General features: G+C 35.4%; 1 protein-coding gene across 1 annotated transcript in view; it reads right to left on the bottom strand.

The window, feature by feature from the left end:
• Positions 1 to 2,753: 2,753 nt before the first annotated feature.
• LOC120630795 (potassium voltage-gated channel protein Shaw-like) overlaps positions 2,754 to 19,957 on the bottom strand; it is a 241,637-nt gene continuing 224,433 nt past the window's right edge. The window contains exons 8-10 of the mRNA XM_039900074.1: positions 4,907 to 5,054; positions 4,061 to 4,162; positions 2,754 to 3,322 (exon numbers count right to left, since the gene is read on the bottom strand). Of these exons, the coding sequence (XP_039756008.1) occupies positions 2,772 to 3,322; positions 4,061 to 4,162; positions 4,907 to 5,054 (801 nt within the window). The 3' untranslated portion in view covers positions 2,754 to 2,771. The remainder of the gene's footprint in view (positions 3,323 to 4,060; positions 4,163 to 4,906; positions 5,055 to 19,957) is intronic.

Raw genomic sequence — 19,957 nt, 5'->3', positions numbered from 1 at the left:
TATGTACAAAAAAGAATTAAGCTTTGATATCTAATGCCGTGGGGTGACGGCAGATCAGAGAACAGTTGTCACCCCTCCTATGTCTGCGTCGTACGAGACGACTAAGGGAATATAGCTGAGAACGGGCAGCAGCCTTCTCTGTGCTACTACTACCATATATTGCGATCACCAAACCGTCAAGTAAATCTTTTTTTGTACAAAATTTATAAAATATTATAATTAAATAAAATGAAAGTGTTATAAAACAAAATAAAATATCGGCCATATTATTATTAACAGTTAACAATTTTATAAAGTAAATTTTTATAAGTTTAATATGACTAAGGGTTTTATAATGTTTTCTTTGGCACAATTTACTTTGTTGTTTTAAGTCAGGGTTTCCTTAGACATTTTATTCCTTAGGAGAAAATTACTTTTTGTTAATGAGTCGCTTATATGTATAATTTTAGTTCTTATTTCACAGCCAATTTAATTTAATTCGCATTCTTGCGAATTTGCGTCACAATTGTTGACGCCATTTTAAATTCGCGCTGGTATAGGTTATAAAATACTTAAAAGCTTTTTTTTTTCTGTATTCTTTGCCATAGGTAAAAGGCAAAGGTATATCACCGTACAGCGAACTTATAAGCTATTTTATTAAGTAGTAACATAATATATTTTTTTAATTTCCATGTTCTGCTTAGAACCATGGAAAACCCCAGTACTATTATTTTTTCCGACTCGAGTTTCGAACAGATCAGACAAAATTAATTTCCTCAGCTTAACTGAAAATGGTATTACATATAATTTATCATTAATTACTTACTCACAGAGCTGTTTACTCCTTCAAACTTTACTTTTCTTCTCTCGAGGAAGATTTGTAAACGGTATAACGTTCAAATATCTGTAGCCTCGTGATTTGGAGATAAAATGTGAAGAAGCAAAATTATATTTTAAGAATTCTTACTATTTAATAGGATATTTTACAAGGGAAATTCAATGTTTTAAATAGAAAAGGAATCGCGCTATTATGCCGCTAGTAATTATGTATTATGTATTAATTATGTATACAATGTACAATTTGATCACTGTCACGTCTTTCTTTTTACAAAATATACAAAAATTTTCTATAAACTAACTAGTAACTACTACGCTAGTTTTGGTCAAGATAAAAAGTTGATTGATTGTAGAATTGTTGAAACATTTGTTTTTTTATTATTAAGATCAAATTACTTAAACTTTTTTTTAATATTTTTTTTATGAGACTGGGACCTTTCAAGGTTTCTTTCTTTTATTACGGCGCGATCTCACGTCGGGTAAAGCTCGCGTGTAATGTGATAACTGTATGACTCGCAAGTCGAATGTCAATAGTTTTCAAGTATCAAAACAATATAATTTCAGAGTCTAATTTGCCATAAGTTAATTGTTTTAAGCTAGGATTGAATCATCTACAGCCAGCGCTTGTAGTTGAAACTTAATGAAATAAAATGCTTCACTTTATCTTTACTAACAATATAAATACTGGCTAATTCGTAAATTAATGTTCAAGTTCTTCGTTCTTAATTGAATAGGTGCTTCGAAAAACTTTTCGGGTAGTGAGATCGCGCCTTTAGAAAAATAGTGAGTCAAATTTATTTTTACATTCATGCTTTATTATTTTCTACGACTAAATTATTTAGAAAAAGGAAAATTGGAATTAATAATACTTCAGTTGGTTAACAAGTTAATTATAATAAATCAGATATTCATAACGAAGGGTCCTAACCACTGGACGATAATAGACCGATTGAGAAGTGGTGATAACCTAGTGGGTAAGGCTACGGTTTTACTATCGTGGAGACCGAGATCGAGCCCCGGCACGCACCACTAACTTTTTGGAATTATGTGCGTTTTTAATTTAAGCAATTTAAATTTAACTTGCTTTGAACGGTGAAGGAAAACATCGTGAGGAAACCTGCATGACTGAGAGTTATTCATAACGTTCTCAACGGCGTGTGAAGTCTAGCAATCCGCACTTGGCCAGCGTGGTAGACTACGGCCTAACCGTACTTACTTAACCCCTTCTCATCTGTGAGGAGACCCGTGCCCTGTAGTTGGCCGGTAATGGTTTGTTGATGATAACGAGATAATAATAATATATTAATTTCTACGTATTTTGCTGCATACAATATACTAATATTGAAAACTTCGCTTCCGAACAAATAAAATCTAAAATATTTCATAAACTCCTTATACAGCTGAGATGTTAACACTAGTCGAAATTCTATTAACTTTTTATTTATCTTCACTAAATCTTGTTTAATAATATTAGAAGGAAAGAAAATATGAAACTAAGATTTTATGAAATTAGTTATCATGGAAAGTTCCGTTAATAGGATTCCATCTCTCAGGCAACGTTTGTCATAAACTTTTTAGAATCACCGATTTTTAATCCTTTTTCTATTATCATACATCTCATAATAGAAGGTTCCAATTTTCCTTTTTCTTTCGAATTCAATTTAGTTTTAAATATTAATATGGCGGAAACTTACTTTTAAAACGCAATAGGTCAGCAAAGAATGTCATGAGCGAAATCTTATCATTCAATTTTGTTATTGTTAAAAGTATGTTACTGCTTAGTTTGCTTTTTATACAATTTAAACACTATAAGTTCTAGTTCTGACAAAGTTAGGATCATTCAAAATTTCAATTTCCTAACCTAAAACATTTTTTTAACAAATGGGGTTGCACAGCTAGATTTTTAGTAAAACATTCATAACTATAATAACTATTATTTACAACAGGTAATACTACTAGTAAGAATTATTATTAGGACTGTTCTCATTTGAACTACAATTGAGACTTGTATCAACTTTGCTAACTTCTATAACATTAGAATTAATTACATCTTTTGATAAACTGGTATCTTCTTCGTTATGATTTTCTTCTTCTAATTCTACTTCATTCATAGTATTCATTTCATATTCCTCTAAATTATTTACATTGATATCTCTATCTACATTTTCACAGCTTATTAAACTATCATTAATGTTTACATCACTAATTTCTTTCAAGGAATCAGATATTGATTCTCTTTTTTCGACTATAATTTCAACACTGGGCTTATAAAAATCAGCTTTACCGTTTCTCGGTAAATCCGGTGGGCGTACAGTTGAGAGGGTGCTGGATAGAAACGATGATTGCAGATTGTAACCGGGTAACAGTTTTGGTTGCAAAGGTAACATCAAGTCTAGGGAGCCGGTGGTTGCAGGTCTTGGTTGCAGGGGCGGGACGGTCATCAGAGGTGGTTGCAGAGACGCCAGGGAAATAGCGCCGCATTGCGTGTTGATTATTGGACTCTCGACTGTAACAAATATGGGTGAAGTAAAAAATTGCGTTAGTGTAAAAAAAGTTTAACGGATATTTTGTTTTTCTGGCTTGTGTGGGTTTTATGTGATCTGTTGATGCTTAAAGATTTTAAACTAAGATTTTCGTGGTTAATCAACATATCTTAGTTCAACGGGTACATACCACGATAATATTTTTGGATTTGTCGATATTTCGACTCAGTTGCATGGACCGTGGTCACGATGGGACTGCGTAGGTACGAGATGTCAAGTTGGATGTCACGGGCAGAATCTGACTACCCGCTTTCGTGTTCTTTTGTCTGTATTTCACGAACTGTTCGACATACTACACTGACAACGTCACTTTTAAATTGAGAAGTGATGCGATCACCTACGCAGTCCCGTCGTGACCACGATCCATGCAACTATGTCGAAATATCGACAAATCCAAAAATATGATTTTGGTATGTAATATGTACCCGTTGAACCATATTTAAGACATGTTGATGCTTAGTGTTTAATATTATCTTTCTTTCATTGTGCGACTGCATAAATAATCCATAGTGTAGACGCTTTGCCTTACAAATAGGATTTAAGTGGGGAAAGAAACGTGAATAGAGAGTAAAATTTTGTAGATCCGTTTGGTAAGGTTGAGAGATTCATGCAGTAAGGTATCTAAAACTGGATCTGTTTTGGAGCTGTATGTAAGGTTTTGTATGAGGGGTACATTACAATGATGGGATGTCTGGGTTTACCTATAGGTGCCCTGGCTTGTAGCGGTGCAGCGGCGACTGGTGGACGAAGGAGATTCGAAGGACCCTGCAGTGCTAAGCTGATCATATTCATGCCGTTCACACCTGGAAGCAGTTATTCAGGAAGGTTATTTTAGTTTTCTTTTATATATTTAAGTTATAACACTACAAGATGTGCCCTGCTGCTCCGCCCGCGTAATTTTGAGAGGCAGCGTACAGCTTCATAGTCTACACCTATAGTCATATATGAGATTTTAAGATTTTTTCACAAAAAAAAATTTTTCTTACGTATTTTTTTTTTGCAATGAAAAGTATACTATATTATTTCTAATACCTATAAAAATATGTATAAAAACTTTCATGAAGATCGGTTCAGTAGTTTTTGCGTGATAGCGTAACAAACAAACTTACATTCACATTTATAATATTAGTAAAGTAACACTATTATATAGACCAAAAATCCTGTCTTTGTATGTCTTTTTGACGTCCTCCCTGGCGCAGGCTCTCTGTAGTGGTAAGTTGAAGGTTTCCGAATTTTCTTTGGTCTGGTCTGGTGGAAGGCTTCGGCGGTGGCTAGTTACCGTCCTTAAGACAAAGATGTGCCGCTAAGTGATTCTTCCGGTACGATGTCGCGTAGAACCTTATTGGGTTACTCTTATCTGGTATACTCCCCAATAGGTAAGTTCGCTTTCATCTTAGACTGGAGCTCCTCAAACAACCCTCGACCCTTTGTAGTGTAAGGCTACATATTCACAAGGTAATAGGTACTAATTACATTGTTCCTTTATGGTTTTAATAGCTACGCCCTCTATTGAAAAACAATAGAACTACAATGAACTCTGAACTCACCAAATTTGCTGTTAACGGGCAAGTCCTTCAGAACTACAGGGTGTTTCACAGCATTCACGCGGCGATTGGAGGCGCTGGCGTCCCGCTTTCTACGGGGTTGCTCAACAGGCAGCACGCGGCGACGTTTCTTGGGTAGTTTTGACCGCGCCTGCGGATAGATGGCGTTGCCTTTACGTTATGGGTATCATTTATTTATTTAGGAAAACAAACAGCTGATACATTTTCTCTTGTCCAAGTTTCTTCGTTGTGAGCTTAGCGAATGTTCAGCTTATCACAGGTTTTCACAACAAATTAAATACAACTGCATTTTAAAATATGGTATATCTAAAAATATTTTATGTATACTGATTAATAGGGTTATAATGTTACAAAATAAAAAAAGAATTAAAATGAAATTATAATAAAATAAAACTAAATTAAAAAGTATGAAAAATCGTTCTCATGGCGTGACAGTTTTGAAGATGTTTATTTTCCATAAAAAACACACGTCACTTACATGGAAACAAGAAATTAATAGGTAGAATATTTAAGTGTCTATCGTAATATCAGAAGTATTGGTTTACTCATTTAATGAATTTAACTTTAAACTACCCACAGTTTTGAATAATGTGTTCCGATAGTTTAGTTTTAAATACATTCATAAGTCGACGTCAATTTACAATTTTTGTTGATATCTCGGAGTCGACAAGGTCAGTATCTGTCAATTACATTTAAAAGAAACCATATCTCAAAACTTTTAATCGTTTTAGTATCTCTAACTACAACATAGCACATTATAAACTCAAACATCAATCCATCTGAACTTATAGCACACTTTAATTAACTACACAGAGATAACTTCTTCAATCTTTCCTTGAAACTTCTGACGGTAAAATAAAATCCAACATAACAAGTAAGAACAAGATGTTTCCCAAGATGTCTTCCACGTTTTTTTCGGTTTTAAAAGATCCCGCTAGAATTGTTAGGTTTCCCGGGATAAGAAGTATCTAATGCCCGTCCGTCCAGGATGCTAATTAAATCTGTGAACTTTCGAAAACTTAATAAGAACTGTGCAGCCAAGCATCGGTAACAAAAACTTTTTTAAATCATCCAGGAAAGTTATTCTGGTGCTGTTCTGAGATGAAAAATATCGAATTTCCATCCCGAGGATGGACTCAGAAGCATCGGCCGACCGAAAAAAATAGAAAAATCTTATAACTAGCATATGAAAACCACCCAGGTTTGTAATATATGCTAACAGAGAATTAAGTCTAGGTACGTTAACTACAGAACATGATTGCCAGTTTACCATGTTGTGTATAAAAATGATCATAAGTTACTTAAAAAGAAGGACTTCAGTTCGATGCTTGATGGAGGGATGATATCGTAAAGGCAGTAGGGAAGAACTTTATGCAGCTAACGGCGTGCAAATGAAGAGGCCTTAGTCCAGCAGTGGGCTAATATAGGCTGATGATGATGATCTCCAGGATGCAAGCTATAAATCTGACAAACTTCATCAAGATCGTTGCAGTGGTTGGCCCAAAAATAGTTTACAAACAAGCAATCCAATTGACAGCCGACTGGCGCAGTGGGCGGTGACCCTGCTTTCGAAGTCTAAAGTCGCGGGTTCGATTCCCACAACTGGAAAATGTTTGTATGTATATTATAAGTATTTATGTATATTATTCATAAAAATATTCATCAGTCATCTTTGTACCCATAAAACGAGCAACGCTTACTTTGGGACTAGATGGAGATGTGTGTATTGTCGTACGTGTAGTATAGTATAGTAATGTATATATCAGAATTTCTTTATTTTATAAATGCTATCAAGTAGTTGATGGATTTTATGAAATAAAGAAATTCCGTTTCGGCCATTATCTGTAAATACTCTTGTCCCTTTATCAATTTTCCAAGTCAAGTGGATATATTTTAAACAAGCTCCAGAAAGTTCTTTTAAAAATTTCATTGTTCGCTCCACCCCGGCTCTTCGGCTATTATGCTAATTGTATTTACTCTGCTTAAGAATTATACCTTAATTTAACTTATTTTCGTTCAGGAAAATGATTATAAAGTTATATTATTCAGTGAATATTTTTTCTTAGGATTATGTTTGGTCGATTTCACATTTAACCTTTTGTATTTTCAATTGAACGTTTTTAAGGACTTCATAAATTGTATGAATAATTAAAAACATCGAAACTCGAATGAAATTGATATATGAAAAGTATCCATTTACACAGAGTAACTAAATAATATATTAAAAATAACACTTTTTTTTGTCATGTGAAAGCTTGATGTTTTTTAGATTATGGCTTCTGTTAAATATAATAAATAATACAATATGTTTTTATTAGCATTTATATACCCAACATTTGGTAAATAGTTCTCAAATATTTCTTTATTCCAATATCACTGATGGCGATAACTGCAATCGTAAACTTAAAACTAAATCTACGCAGGAACCCACAACAAACTTAGCCGGGTGTTCTTTTTGTTATTACCATCTCACATTGTCATTTAAGAAGCAACAGGGTTAGAGCACCCAAGCTTTTTTATTGTTAACGTAATCCTTAATACTACTACTACTACTATAATAGGACTTTTCTATCTTACAGATCTCGTCAATGTACCCTCTACGCACTTTACGTTCCGAAACCGGAGCATCCTCAGGAGATATTGACTTTACAATGAATAATTGTTATCAATGTATATAAGTTTAATAATTGTTGTGTATCTTAACAATAATTCATTGCAAAGGCAACATCTCCTGAGGATGCTCCGGTTTCGGAGCGAAACGTGCGTAGAGGGTACATTTCCAAAGATCTGTTTGGTGTGGAGTATAAGATTGAAGAAATTATTAATTAGACCATACAGATACTCCTCGATCGAATCCACGGCCGAACGCAGAAAACAGGGCCCACTGCGCCAACCGCCTGTCAATTATGACAATTGCTTCCTTTCAACACACTATCACACAAATGAAAAAGTGGAAAAACGTTGTTGCAATTCTCCTAAAACTTATCACCGCAACATCTCACAAAGGCCGGCCTTAATGAAATAAAACCGGGATATATGACGCTTATGTTATTTTCCACTTACATCACAGTTTGGGAGCATACGGATAAAAATTTCATCAAGCATGATCTTCTTAAAAGATATTAAACCGTTAAAGACCTTGGCTTATATTTAGATCAGGATTTGTCTTGGTCCACACAGATAAAAGAAATGAGTAAACGTATGTTTGCCACCATGGGCTCGCTGCGACGCCTAAGATCTATTCTCCCAATCCCGACTAAAGTTATGTTGGCACATTCCCTCCTATCTATTCTTGACTATGCGGACGCAAGCTATCTTAATTTGACTGAGGACCAGCTTAACAAACTTGAGCGTCTCCAAAATCTTGCTATTCGGTTCATATTTGGCCTACGCAAGTATGACCACGTATCTGAATTTCGACAAAAGCTCAAGTGGCTCCCTATTCGCCGTCGCCGAGATATGCATGTCCTTTCACTTCTGTACTGTGTGTTATTTAATCCTAAAACACCTTCGTACTTGAAGGAAAAATTTGATTTTGTAGGATTGCCTGCTGATTTGAGATCATGTCGTATGCTGACACTTCACATGCCTTTTCACAAGACGAAGTTCTATAAACTCTCGTTTACAGTGCAAGCTATTGAGTTGCAGAATGCGCTCCCACTAAATATACGTGAGGCAAAATCGCTTGAAACAGTTAAAAACGCGGTGAAAGCATATTATCTTGCACTATAATGACGACATTTATTATACCTTGATTATGTTTATTTTTATTATCTATATGTTCATATATGTATGATTGAGTATATATTACTTTATTATTTTATATTTATTTATTATATTTTTCTTATTTGTGCAATTTTGTTTATGTATTTGTATTTAGCTATTTGAATGTACGTTTATAATAATTTTACACCACCTGTCCGCTCTCTCTCATCTTGTCCTAATCCAAAGGTTGCCTGGCAGAGATCGCTACTTAGCGATAAGGCCGCCTTTTATATTCTACTTCTGTCTTTGTATTTCTTTTGTTTTTTTATTTTCCTAACTTCATTGTGGTGTACAAATAAAGAGTTAAATAATAATAATAATAATAAAATCGTATCCTCTGGCTTTATAGTGATACGGTCGCTTATTGTAATTTCTTTAAATTTTTTTTTCTTCCGTACGTTACTAGTACGTGGTGGTGTATGTTGATGCAGTCTAAGATGGTAGCGGGCTAAGTTGCTAGGGCTATTCATGGAATATGGGGTTTATAAAACCCCATTTTTTTGTTGGTACACAGTTGGTATCTAGCCACGGCCAATGATTCCCCCTTGACCAGACCTTGAAAACTCTCTGTATTTAGAAATTATGAAAGGAATTGAACCTCGGAACTCCCACTTGACAGTCAGACTTAAGAAAATGACAGTCGCCACTGCACCAGGAAGGTCATCGTTGCATATTCATATTTCTTGTTAATCAAAGTATGGTAGGTATATAATAAAGTGTATTTTGTATAATTTGCGTTTTATTTAATTTCATATTGTTATAATTAGAAAAGTATGAGAAAGTTTGGTTTAAGTTCAGGTTCACTCAACATCATCAACAACACCGAAGATCTGTTTGACGTGGAGTAGAAGTATGGAAGAAATTATAAACTACACAATACAGATTATACTGCTTTTCATGGAGTAAAGCAAGTTAAGCTTAATTTTCATAATATATCATGGAATTCCGCAAAGTATTGCCACCTGCTTTTATCCAATGTTTAAGTTCTGGGATCCATTTCACGGATGAACCCAAAAAAATATTAATTATTGGGCAGCACGCATGCCTCGGTTAACATCACTATGAGTAGGACATAACTTAGAGAAGTTAGAGGTGCTGGGATTCGAATTTGGCCTCCCGAAAGTGAAGTTGAGCTTCTACCCATTGCGCTATCACCGCTTTTTGGTACAGTTGTAAATAGCAATTTTAATGAGGTGACAGTAATATTGAGCATATTATCGTTAAAACTCGAATAGTAGTAGTGCTCAAGCTGTCACAAACACGTTTGTGAGCATGCAGGGTCCTCCTGAAAATCAGCGCCGCAGCTCGCTGTGGATTTGTATTAAGGTGGGTTTTTACTTTATCCCTATTGAACCACATGCTTTCCGTAACTTCCTGTCAGTCTAGGGCACACATCGCTCTGATATTGGAGTCGTGTTTGACGCACAGAAAAAACAGAGTCTAGGTTAGTCATATTTATGTATTTGACATTTGTATGTAAATATTTTTGGGGTAAATAAACAATTTATTTCTTGCTTTTCTTTCATAGCTATATTGGAGCAGCGGTGTGGGTTTACGTTCTAATTTCTACTCTCTTACGAATGAGGAGCCCAAGTTCCCAGCAGTGTTTTAAAATGCTGTGGATGTGTGTGTGTGTGGATGATAACTATGCTTAAAAAATAAAGTTAGGATTACTTAAATTAATTTTTACCAAGTATTGGTGCTCTTACTCGGGGACCAAGGTCCAACCATTCATCTTTGGAAGTTGTATACTACGACAATACACACATCGCCATCTAGCCCCAAGGCTAGACGGACGCTGGCCCAGTGCGGATTGGTGGACTTCACACACCAAAGGCAGGTTTCCCTACGATGTTTTCCTTTACCGTTGAAGCAAGTGATATTTTAATTTATACGCATTCTAAACAAATATTACCATGAAATAAATGTAACTTAAAACCTTTAAACATAGTAATATGAACACCTGTATAACGTATGCATTCGGGGCAGCGCCAAACCGGTCGCTCGTATCTACTGAGCGACGCGATGGCTCGCAGTACAGAATTACCTACACTGGATTTATTAGTGTACTACCTGCTGTATACTGTATTGCTATTTAATGGTTAATATATGATAAACTTATAAACTTATGAGATTTTAGAGGAATGTGCAGCGTCCAAATAAACTCATGTGAGTTTCAGGATGCGACGATTTATAATTTTAGTAGTTTGTGTAATAAATAAATAAATAAATAAAAAATAAATTGCTTAAAACGTACAAAACGTTGGAGGTGCGTTCTGCTATTCGAAGTCGCCCCCCAAAAGTGAAGCCGAAGTCCTACCCACTTGGCTATTATCTTATATTTATAAAATGATCGGCTCGACAAAATTCCCTACCGTATGTTCACATTACCGAGAGAGAGTAAAACAAATGACAGGTGAAAGATAGGGGGATATCTTCCATCTTAACGTGTTAGAAGTACGAAACTCTATATCGCTGTAATAACACACCCGCCCCGGTTATTTTTATAGGGAAACGATATATTTAAATTTATTTTTATGTACCAGCTCGCTTGGGACAAAAAATAAGGTATAGAAGTTATTGGAAGGTATTGATGCATAAATACCTGTTCTTGCGCCTTTTAATTTTTTCTTTTATTGTTAACCAAGACACTTAAATTGCTGCCCTATGCCCATCGACTGAGAGTGTACGTAATGTTCTCAAAGGTGTGGGAAGTCTACCAATCCGCAGTTGGTCAGCGCGAGCTTAGTGGACTACGGTCTAAGCCCTTTTCATTCTGAGATTAAACCGTGGGCCGTAATGATTTATATAATTAATTTAATTACCTTTAAATATTTATACTTTTAAAGGTTTATATTAACTGACTAATAATTAATTGTAAATAATTTATAAGAATGACTTTTTACATTTTAATGCATACTGTGATAACCTGTAAATAGTTGAACATTTACTATGTGACTCATTCCAAAAAAAAAAGCAAGTTTTAATGTATCTGCTGTTGGTTGTCGATTATAAATAAATAAATAAATATATCCATACTAATATTAGAAGTGTGTTTGTCCATCAATCACGCAGCAACAGAGCAACAGATTGATGCGATTTTTTGCATAGAGACAGTTTATGGGCCGGAGAGTGGCAAACGCTACTTTCTATCCCGGAAAAATGCATAGTTCCTGAGGGAAGATACGCTTACGTTTACGTACCGCGCCGCGCACTTGCTAATTATGGAACAATCTCCCATCTGATGTGTTTCCTCAAAAATACAATCTAGGGTTATTCAAGGGGCGGATAAACATATTCCTTAAAAGCTGGCAACGCATCGGTGGCTCCTCTGGTGCTGCAGATGTTTATGAGCGGCGGTGATCACTTACCATCAGGTGGCCCACTCGTTTGCCCGCTATTAATATGAAAAAAAAAAACGTTTTGTCAATCATGCAGCAATGCGTAAGCGAATCTTCCCACGGGAACTGTGCATTTCCGGAATTAAAAGTAGCCTATGTCACTCTTCGGCCCATAACTGCATATTTTGTTTATAATAGAACTTAAAACAAATGTAAATTTGACATCTTTTTTTTTTTTTTAATATTAATAGCGGGCAAACGAGAAAGTGGGTCAACTGATGGTAATTGATCACCGCCGCCCATAACCATCTGCAGCACCAGAGGAGCCACCGATGCGTTGCCGGCTTTTAAGGAATTTGTTTATCCGGCCCTTGAATAACCCTGGATTGTATTTTTGAGGAAACACATCAGATGGGAGATTGTTCCATAATTTGCAAGTGCGCGGTAGAAATGATCTGGTATTTCGAACGGTAGAAGAATCCAGATGATGAGGGTGGAATTTATTTCTACGATGTCAGGTGCGGTCAGAGAACCGCAAACTTGTAATTAAAGAAGACTTTTATTTTATTTTATTTTGTCGTAAAAGGTAATGATAACTAAATGAAAGCAGACAGTCTGTTTCTAATGATAATACATTAATGGAGTAGAAGAAAATCTGAGAACTATATAAATTATTACTAATTCTGGGGCACTTAAACATTACAAACAAGTCTGATCAAGGGTAACGTAAATCAGTTGGGAGTCCTGCCCACTAACATTTGTTTACGATTCGTTTTCTCTACAATATACTACTACTACTAGATTATAATATAATATTAATATGGTTTGTTTTTGTCTATTTAAATCGAACTGTGTATTTTCCTGATCTGACCTCTAATAACTAACTAATAATAACGTCTACAAATAGAGTTAAAAAATTCTTTAAATTATTGTACAAAAAATCTCAATAACCACTAGTAAATAAAAAAATTAATAAATAAATAAAAAATAACAAATTATTACTTTTCACACTTTTTTAGTACTTTTATATAATTTTATATATAAAAGTACTAAAAAAGTTAGTACTAAAAAAGTTAGCCCCATTATCACACATTTTTTTTTTCATACTTTAACAATTATTTTATTACACAAATGTGTGACAATAAATACGATTTTTCTTTGTTTCTTTCCTCCTTTCTTTCTTTTCTAATTTAGGTTCCCACTTCCCGGTCGAGTTGTTAGACAAATGGTAAGGTATTCGTGAGTGTAGGTATGAGACGATCGTAAATTAGTTGGTGGCGACCAATTTGCTCCACCCCTGATTAAATTCTCTGACAGCATGAGATTTGTGGACACAGGAGGAAGTGACGTCACGCTGGGAATCGGAAGTACCTTTAGGATTGGATTTGATGATCTGGGCTTGATTTCCGGTTTAGTTTAGTTAGATAAGTTCTAAATTAGCCCTGTTTACGTTTTGGGAACGATTTGCATAGTGTATTCTTTTTCGTGTACTGTTTCTAAGTACACTGTTGAGCTTTTTAAAAACATTTCATTATTGCAATCTAACATCATGAAATAAAAAAATGAATGGATAAACTTCACTTTAGATTCACCACAGTACTTGACGATCTCCCTGGCACAATGGTGAGGCCAGCACTGAATTTCAACACGAGGTACCGGGTTCGATTCCCTGCAGGGGCATTTTGGGATTTTATAATATCTGAGTTTCCTCTGATCTGGTCTGGTGGGAGGCTTCGGCCGTGGCTAGTTAAGTAGTTACCCTACCGACAAAGACGTGGCGCTAAGCGATTAAGTGTTCCGTTGCGATGTCGCGTAGAAGGTAACATAATTTCCCTAACAGCTTAGCCCGTCCATCTAAAACTGCATCATCACTTACCACCAGATGAGATTGCAGTCAAGGGCTGTAGTGTAGCAGAATTAAAAAAAAACAAATTATAGTAGTCGTAAGTGTATTAAATTACGTCTACTTGACTAAGTAAAGTTTGATTTGCTTTTATCATAAAAATGAACCATTTATTTGTTTATGTTATTTAATAGCACAGCTGACATCAGCCTTCTCATCAATTATCTCGCTTCGATAGCCACCTCGCGTCGCACCGACACAAACAGAGGGTAGTTTTATTATTAGAATCGCTCGATAAATGTTTTACGTACAGTAACTTGTATTATACATTTATAGCTGCATAAAAATGTATTGAGTTCCTTAAACTTAACTACCTCCGTAAAAAACTTGCTTCCTAAAATTAATTGCTCCTTTAAATATGCTACGTCAATACTCTAACGCCATCTAGTCCCAAAGTAAGCGTAGCTGTGTTATGGGTACTAAGATGACTGATGAATATTTTTATGAATAATACACATAAATACTTATAATATTCATATAAACACCCAGACACTGAAAAAAATCGTGTTGATACACAAACATTTTCCAGTTTTGAGAATCGAACCCACGGCTTTGGATTCAGAAAGCAGGGTCGTTTCCCACTGCACCAATCGGCCGCCATACAATTTATTTTATATTAATATATAATTTTTTTTTTTTTTTTTTTAATTATAATTATTTATTTGGAACAATGAATTTCAACAAATTTCACATTTGTTTTATAAATATAACCTAAAATAAACTAACTGTTTTATAAATATAACCTAAAATAAACTATTTAAAACTAAATAAAATCTAAAACGTCCTCGAAACCACGGCAGCGAGGCACAGTTCCTAAGATGCTGGCAGCATTGCCCCTTTGGATGGCCAAACTAATTCGTTGACCAAGGTAACTGCCCGCTCTAGGATCACCGGTAGACTCGAAATTAAATAAGTTTATTGCATAAAAACGGATAAAAAGTACTGGACAAGCAAAGACAGCTAGTTATCATAGTGGGCAGCGACCCTGCTGGGAATCGCACCCACAGTCCTCGACTCAGAAAGACTGTGGGGTCGATTCCCACCACTGGAAAATGTTTGTGTGATGAACATGAAGGTTTTTCAGTGTATGGGTGTTTATCTGTTTATTAATACATTTTTGTCGATCTGCGTGGCGCAATGGTGATCGTTGTGAATTTAAGCAGGAGGTCACGGGTTTGATTCCCAGCACGGGCAATTCGGGAATTTATAATTTCTGAATTTTCTCTGGTCTGGGCTAGTGAGAGACTATGGCCGTGGCTCGTTACCACCCTACCGACAAAAACGATTTAGTGTTTTGGTGCGATTTCGCGTCGCAACCGGTTAGGGGTATGACTACCATAGTCCCTAATAGGTTAACCTGCTATCATCTTAGACTTCTCACTTACCACCATCACCCCGGCTAACTTATAGTGGAATAAAAAAAAAATCTTTCGTAGGGAATTCCAAAATCCACCATCCTGGGCCGCTTGTTTCCAGCGGCTTCCAGCGATTTGTTTGATATCGTCTGTCCACCTCTTGCGTTGCCTTTTTCTATGCTCGCCATTCCAGCACCGTAGAACCCCAACGTCAATTGGTTCTTAGAACTATGTGCCCCGCCGATATCCAGTTCAGCTTGAATTGGTGAGTGTGGTTCTTCTACACATCTCGTAATTTCTGATTTGATTCTCCCAAAGTGTCTCTCTCCATCGCCCGCTAAGTAAATCTAAACCTTCTTATGAGGCCCATAGAACAAACCCGAACAAACCAACCTGGTGATACTACCAAAACACCGCTAGTAGTGATAGTATTTAATATCTCAGCTTACATGAAACCATCTGTAAAATATTTTCCACATCAATAACCACCTAACGTCATACCGACGCAAACTGAGGGAGGTTTTATTATTAGAACAGGTCGATAATGAGAAGAGTGTGGGAGTCAGGACACCTTGGTTGTTCGCAATAATCTGTCTTCCTCACGGGGAGAACCGAGTTTGATCTCATGGACTTTTCGGAGTAGTGTGCGTTTTTGATTTTAGTAATTGAATATCACTTACTTAAAATATGAAAGAAAACATCGTAAGGAAACCTGCATTACTAAGAATTCTCTATAATATTCTCAAAAGCATGAGAAGTCCATCGATCAGCACTTGGCAGCGTCAACCCAATCATTTATTAGTTTGCAAAGTTCTGAAACATTCAATTCCAAGTAGAACTAAATTTGCCCTTCAACAACCGAAAATCGTTTATCTCTACAACATAATTAACAATAAGTTAAATAGTTATCCGTTAGCACTATAAATTAAACTATTATGAAACGGTGGATTTAATACTACAAATGCACATATGAATTTTGAATCATTTACATTGTCACGCAGAAATAGAAACACACACTTGAAAACGCACTTATGCATACTAAACCTAAGCCTCTTTGGTTTAGTATGCATAAGTGCGTTACAGTAACATTAAGGATCTACTTTTTTATTACAATTTTTATGGTTGATGGTATGGAAGAGCTGGGCAGCCTGCCACAAGAGCTTGTAGTAATACTGGTAATATACTAGAATACTCGTTATCATTATCATCAACACTTTACACTACAAAGCACGACTCAGTAAGAGAAGTGATTAGGCCATAGTCATGTCAGTTTCGCGATATAATCCTACGACTGTCCGCGCGTAAATCTTAACAATATTTATATTTATATAAAATTAAATAGTAATTTTATTACGTTACAAAGTGTGAATTGGAAGACGTGAAGTCTTCCAATCCACACTTTGTAACGTGTCACACGCCTTTGAGAATATTATAAAGAACTGTCAGTCATGCAGGTTACCTTATGATAAATAAATAAAAATAAATATACTATGACAATACACACATCGCCATCTAGCCCCAAAGTAAGCATAGCTTGTGTTGTGGGTACTAAGATAACTGATGAATAATATACGTAAATACTTATAGATAAACACCCAGACACTGAAAAACATTTATGTTCATCACACACATTGTCCAGTTGTGGGAATCGAACCCACGGCCTTGGCTCAGAAAGCAGGGTCGCTGCCCACTGCGCCAATCGGCCGTCAATAATGACCATACCTTGAAGGGCGTGTGTTATTTATTTATTTATTAGCTTTTCAAGGGATACACAAAGTACTATCACACTTAGGAGTATTTTATTTTATTTAGAATTCTTATTGCACATACTTAGAAACCATACAAGAAACGCACAAGAAAAGAAAAAAATAAGTAAAATTAAAAAGAATAAAAAAGTTAAATACAGTTGTGTGCAAAGGCGCAAAGGCGGTCTTATTGCAATAGCAATCTCTTACAGACAACCCTTGACAAACATGAAAGACACTGCGCCTGTGTATATTCATTGTTACACTGTCCCAGTGCAAACTGTGAAACATACACAGGCGAGAAAAAAAAATGTATATATATACTATATACTATACTATATGTAATTATTACTTATCTATGTAATTGAGAATTGTGTAAGTTTATAATAGCATAAATATATCTTAATATATATAAATCTCCTGTCACGATGTTTGTCCGCGATGGACTCCTAAACTACTGAACCGATTTTAAATTAAATTGGCACACCGTGAGCAGTCTGGTCCAACTTAAGTGATAGGATAGCTTAGATCTTTAAGTAAAGTCACAATTTTATTTTATTGCAAATTATTTGTCTATAATTAATTGACAGTCACATGTTATATGTATATACAACTATACTCATTTAAGGCTTAGCGATACTGAATACTTTAAAAACAAAATCAAACGCAGACGAAGTCGCGGGCTATTATAGTATATATAAATTTATATCGGTATTTGTGTAGTTAATATGTAAATGGAGTATGTATGTTCATGTAAATTTATTTTATTTTTTGTAACATACTTTATGCATCATCCACTGTCCTCTTTTTTATCGGCTTCGTACGCTCAGGTCGCCGTTAAAAGATCACTTTTAGTGATAAGGCCGCCTTTGCACCCTAGCGCTAAGTACTATTACTATTTCCCTTGTATTTTCCTACTGTGTTGTGTTGCAATAAAGTTTTTCTATTCTATTCTATTCTATTCTATATACTATATACTAAACTATATACTATATAATATACACATATAAAAATTAATAAAATAATAATAAGGAGTAATGCCATATTTTTATATCACATGAACCAATGAAGTTAATGTGATTAGAAAACATTACTGGCCCAACTTGTGTCGCGTTTTAAGGTATGTTTCCACCCTTATTTCCACCTATTCATGTTGCATACCTGCTCCAGCGCTAAAATGAAATGCACTAATTCTTCATTAAGCACACCCTTGACTAGGAACACGTAGGTCGCAAGCGTCTGGAACCGAATAAATTAAGACGAACGATTGCCACGCGGGGGACCATGGCACAAGCTTTAGCGGAATGAATGAAAATGAAAAATAATTTATTTGTTATCTAAATTTCATTACAAAACAGTAGGCTAAGACCTTCATTTAAGTGTGGAAAAAACCTGTATTTGGAGGTCTCGCTCTTTCCGATACAAAGTTATGTGTATATAGTGATAACATGACTTAACCAATTTATTACATTTTATAATTTATCCTTTTTTTTTTGTTTAATGTTTAGAACATCAATCATACAAGCACGTGAGTGTTAGTGTGTAAGTGTTTGTGTGTGTGTGTGTTAGTGTCTGTGTGAGTGTGCGTGCGTTTATGTGTGTGCTTTTATTTTATAATCATGAAAGTAACTAATTCCCGTTTTTACTAACCTAGGCATTACCTAAATAGAATGCCAAACGATTTATGCGATGCCTGTAGAAAAAAGTACTTCCTAAAGTCAAAGGTTATCTGGAAGAGATCGCTTTAGGAATAAGACCGCCTTTGCACGCTCTATTTCTTTTGTATATGTGTTTACTTTGTATAAATGTGTGTGTGCAATAAAGCTTTTAAACAAACATACGTTTCATCAACCCTTAAGTATGAACTATTGATGATGGATGCCTAGGAATCTCCTTAGGTTAGGCGGTACTTATTTAGGCATTGCTTAGTTTACTTACGACGGTAAGTGAGAATGGGAATGCGGGCTACATAGTACATTCCACCAGGCGCTGCGGTGCAGTTGCGACCCGCGATCTCTCGCACGCGCAGCGTTTTAATTGCTATCGTACCGATTACCCGCTACTTTGCCCGCTGGTAATAATAAAGTCGTTGACGGATATTTACGCCTAAGTTTATGTCGTCCAATATTGAAGTAATTTAAGAACCGTGTGTAACGACTGTGAAATAGCTGTGTATGAACTATTGTGTCCTTAATAAATTAAAGACCTGAGTATTTTGTGAGTACGAACATTATTTTTATACCCTGTACCTAAAGGAATAAGTGGTTTTAATGGTCTGGTGGGAGGCTTCGGGCGTGGTTTATTATCGCACTACCAAAAGTGTCACGCTGCTAAACGATTTAGCGTTCCGGTACGATTTCGTGTAGAAACCGATAAGGGGTATGGTTTTAAAGTAACTGCCATACTCTTAGCAGATTATCACTTTACCATTATTGACTGCATCAACATAAAAAAATTACACGCTCTTAAATACTCTTTCTAAATTATTTGCATTATAATTTGTTTATTAAAAAAAGCTGAAGGCTTGGCGATATTTGTGATTAAATAAGTATAAGTCTTTGCCAATAGAGCTTTAATAATGTACAAATTTATAACTTAAATTAATTATGGTCGAAATTAAACCATGGGGCGATGACTAGTTAGTATAGATTTGGAAGTATGGGTAGCTTTGTTTGAGCTTAAATCGTAAATAAAATTCTTGTATGCACGCCATCCAACTATTCCCGCCATCGCTTATGAATTATAGCGATTTTCCGCTCGTTATGAGAGCATTTAATAGCGTTTCTAGATCGCATTTTCCCTAAATGGTGCGATTAGACTGCGCCGTTTGCATCCAAGCTAGTTATTGATCCAACATGTTAGTGTAACCTTACTTTATGTTTTTATTATAATGCGTCAACGGCTTGCGGTATTTGTTCCTTTCT

This window comes from Pararge aegeria, chromosome 17 (assembly GCF_905163445.1).
Source record: "Pararge aegeria chromosome 17, ilParAegt1.1, whole genome shotgun sequence".
In the NCBI taxonomy this organism is placed as follows: Eukaryota; Metazoa; Arthropoda; class Insecta; order Lepidoptera; family Nymphalidae; genus Pararge; species Pararge aegeria.
Note: the sequence above shows the minus strand (reverse complement) of the source record. Positions and strands in the feature narration are given on the sequence as shown.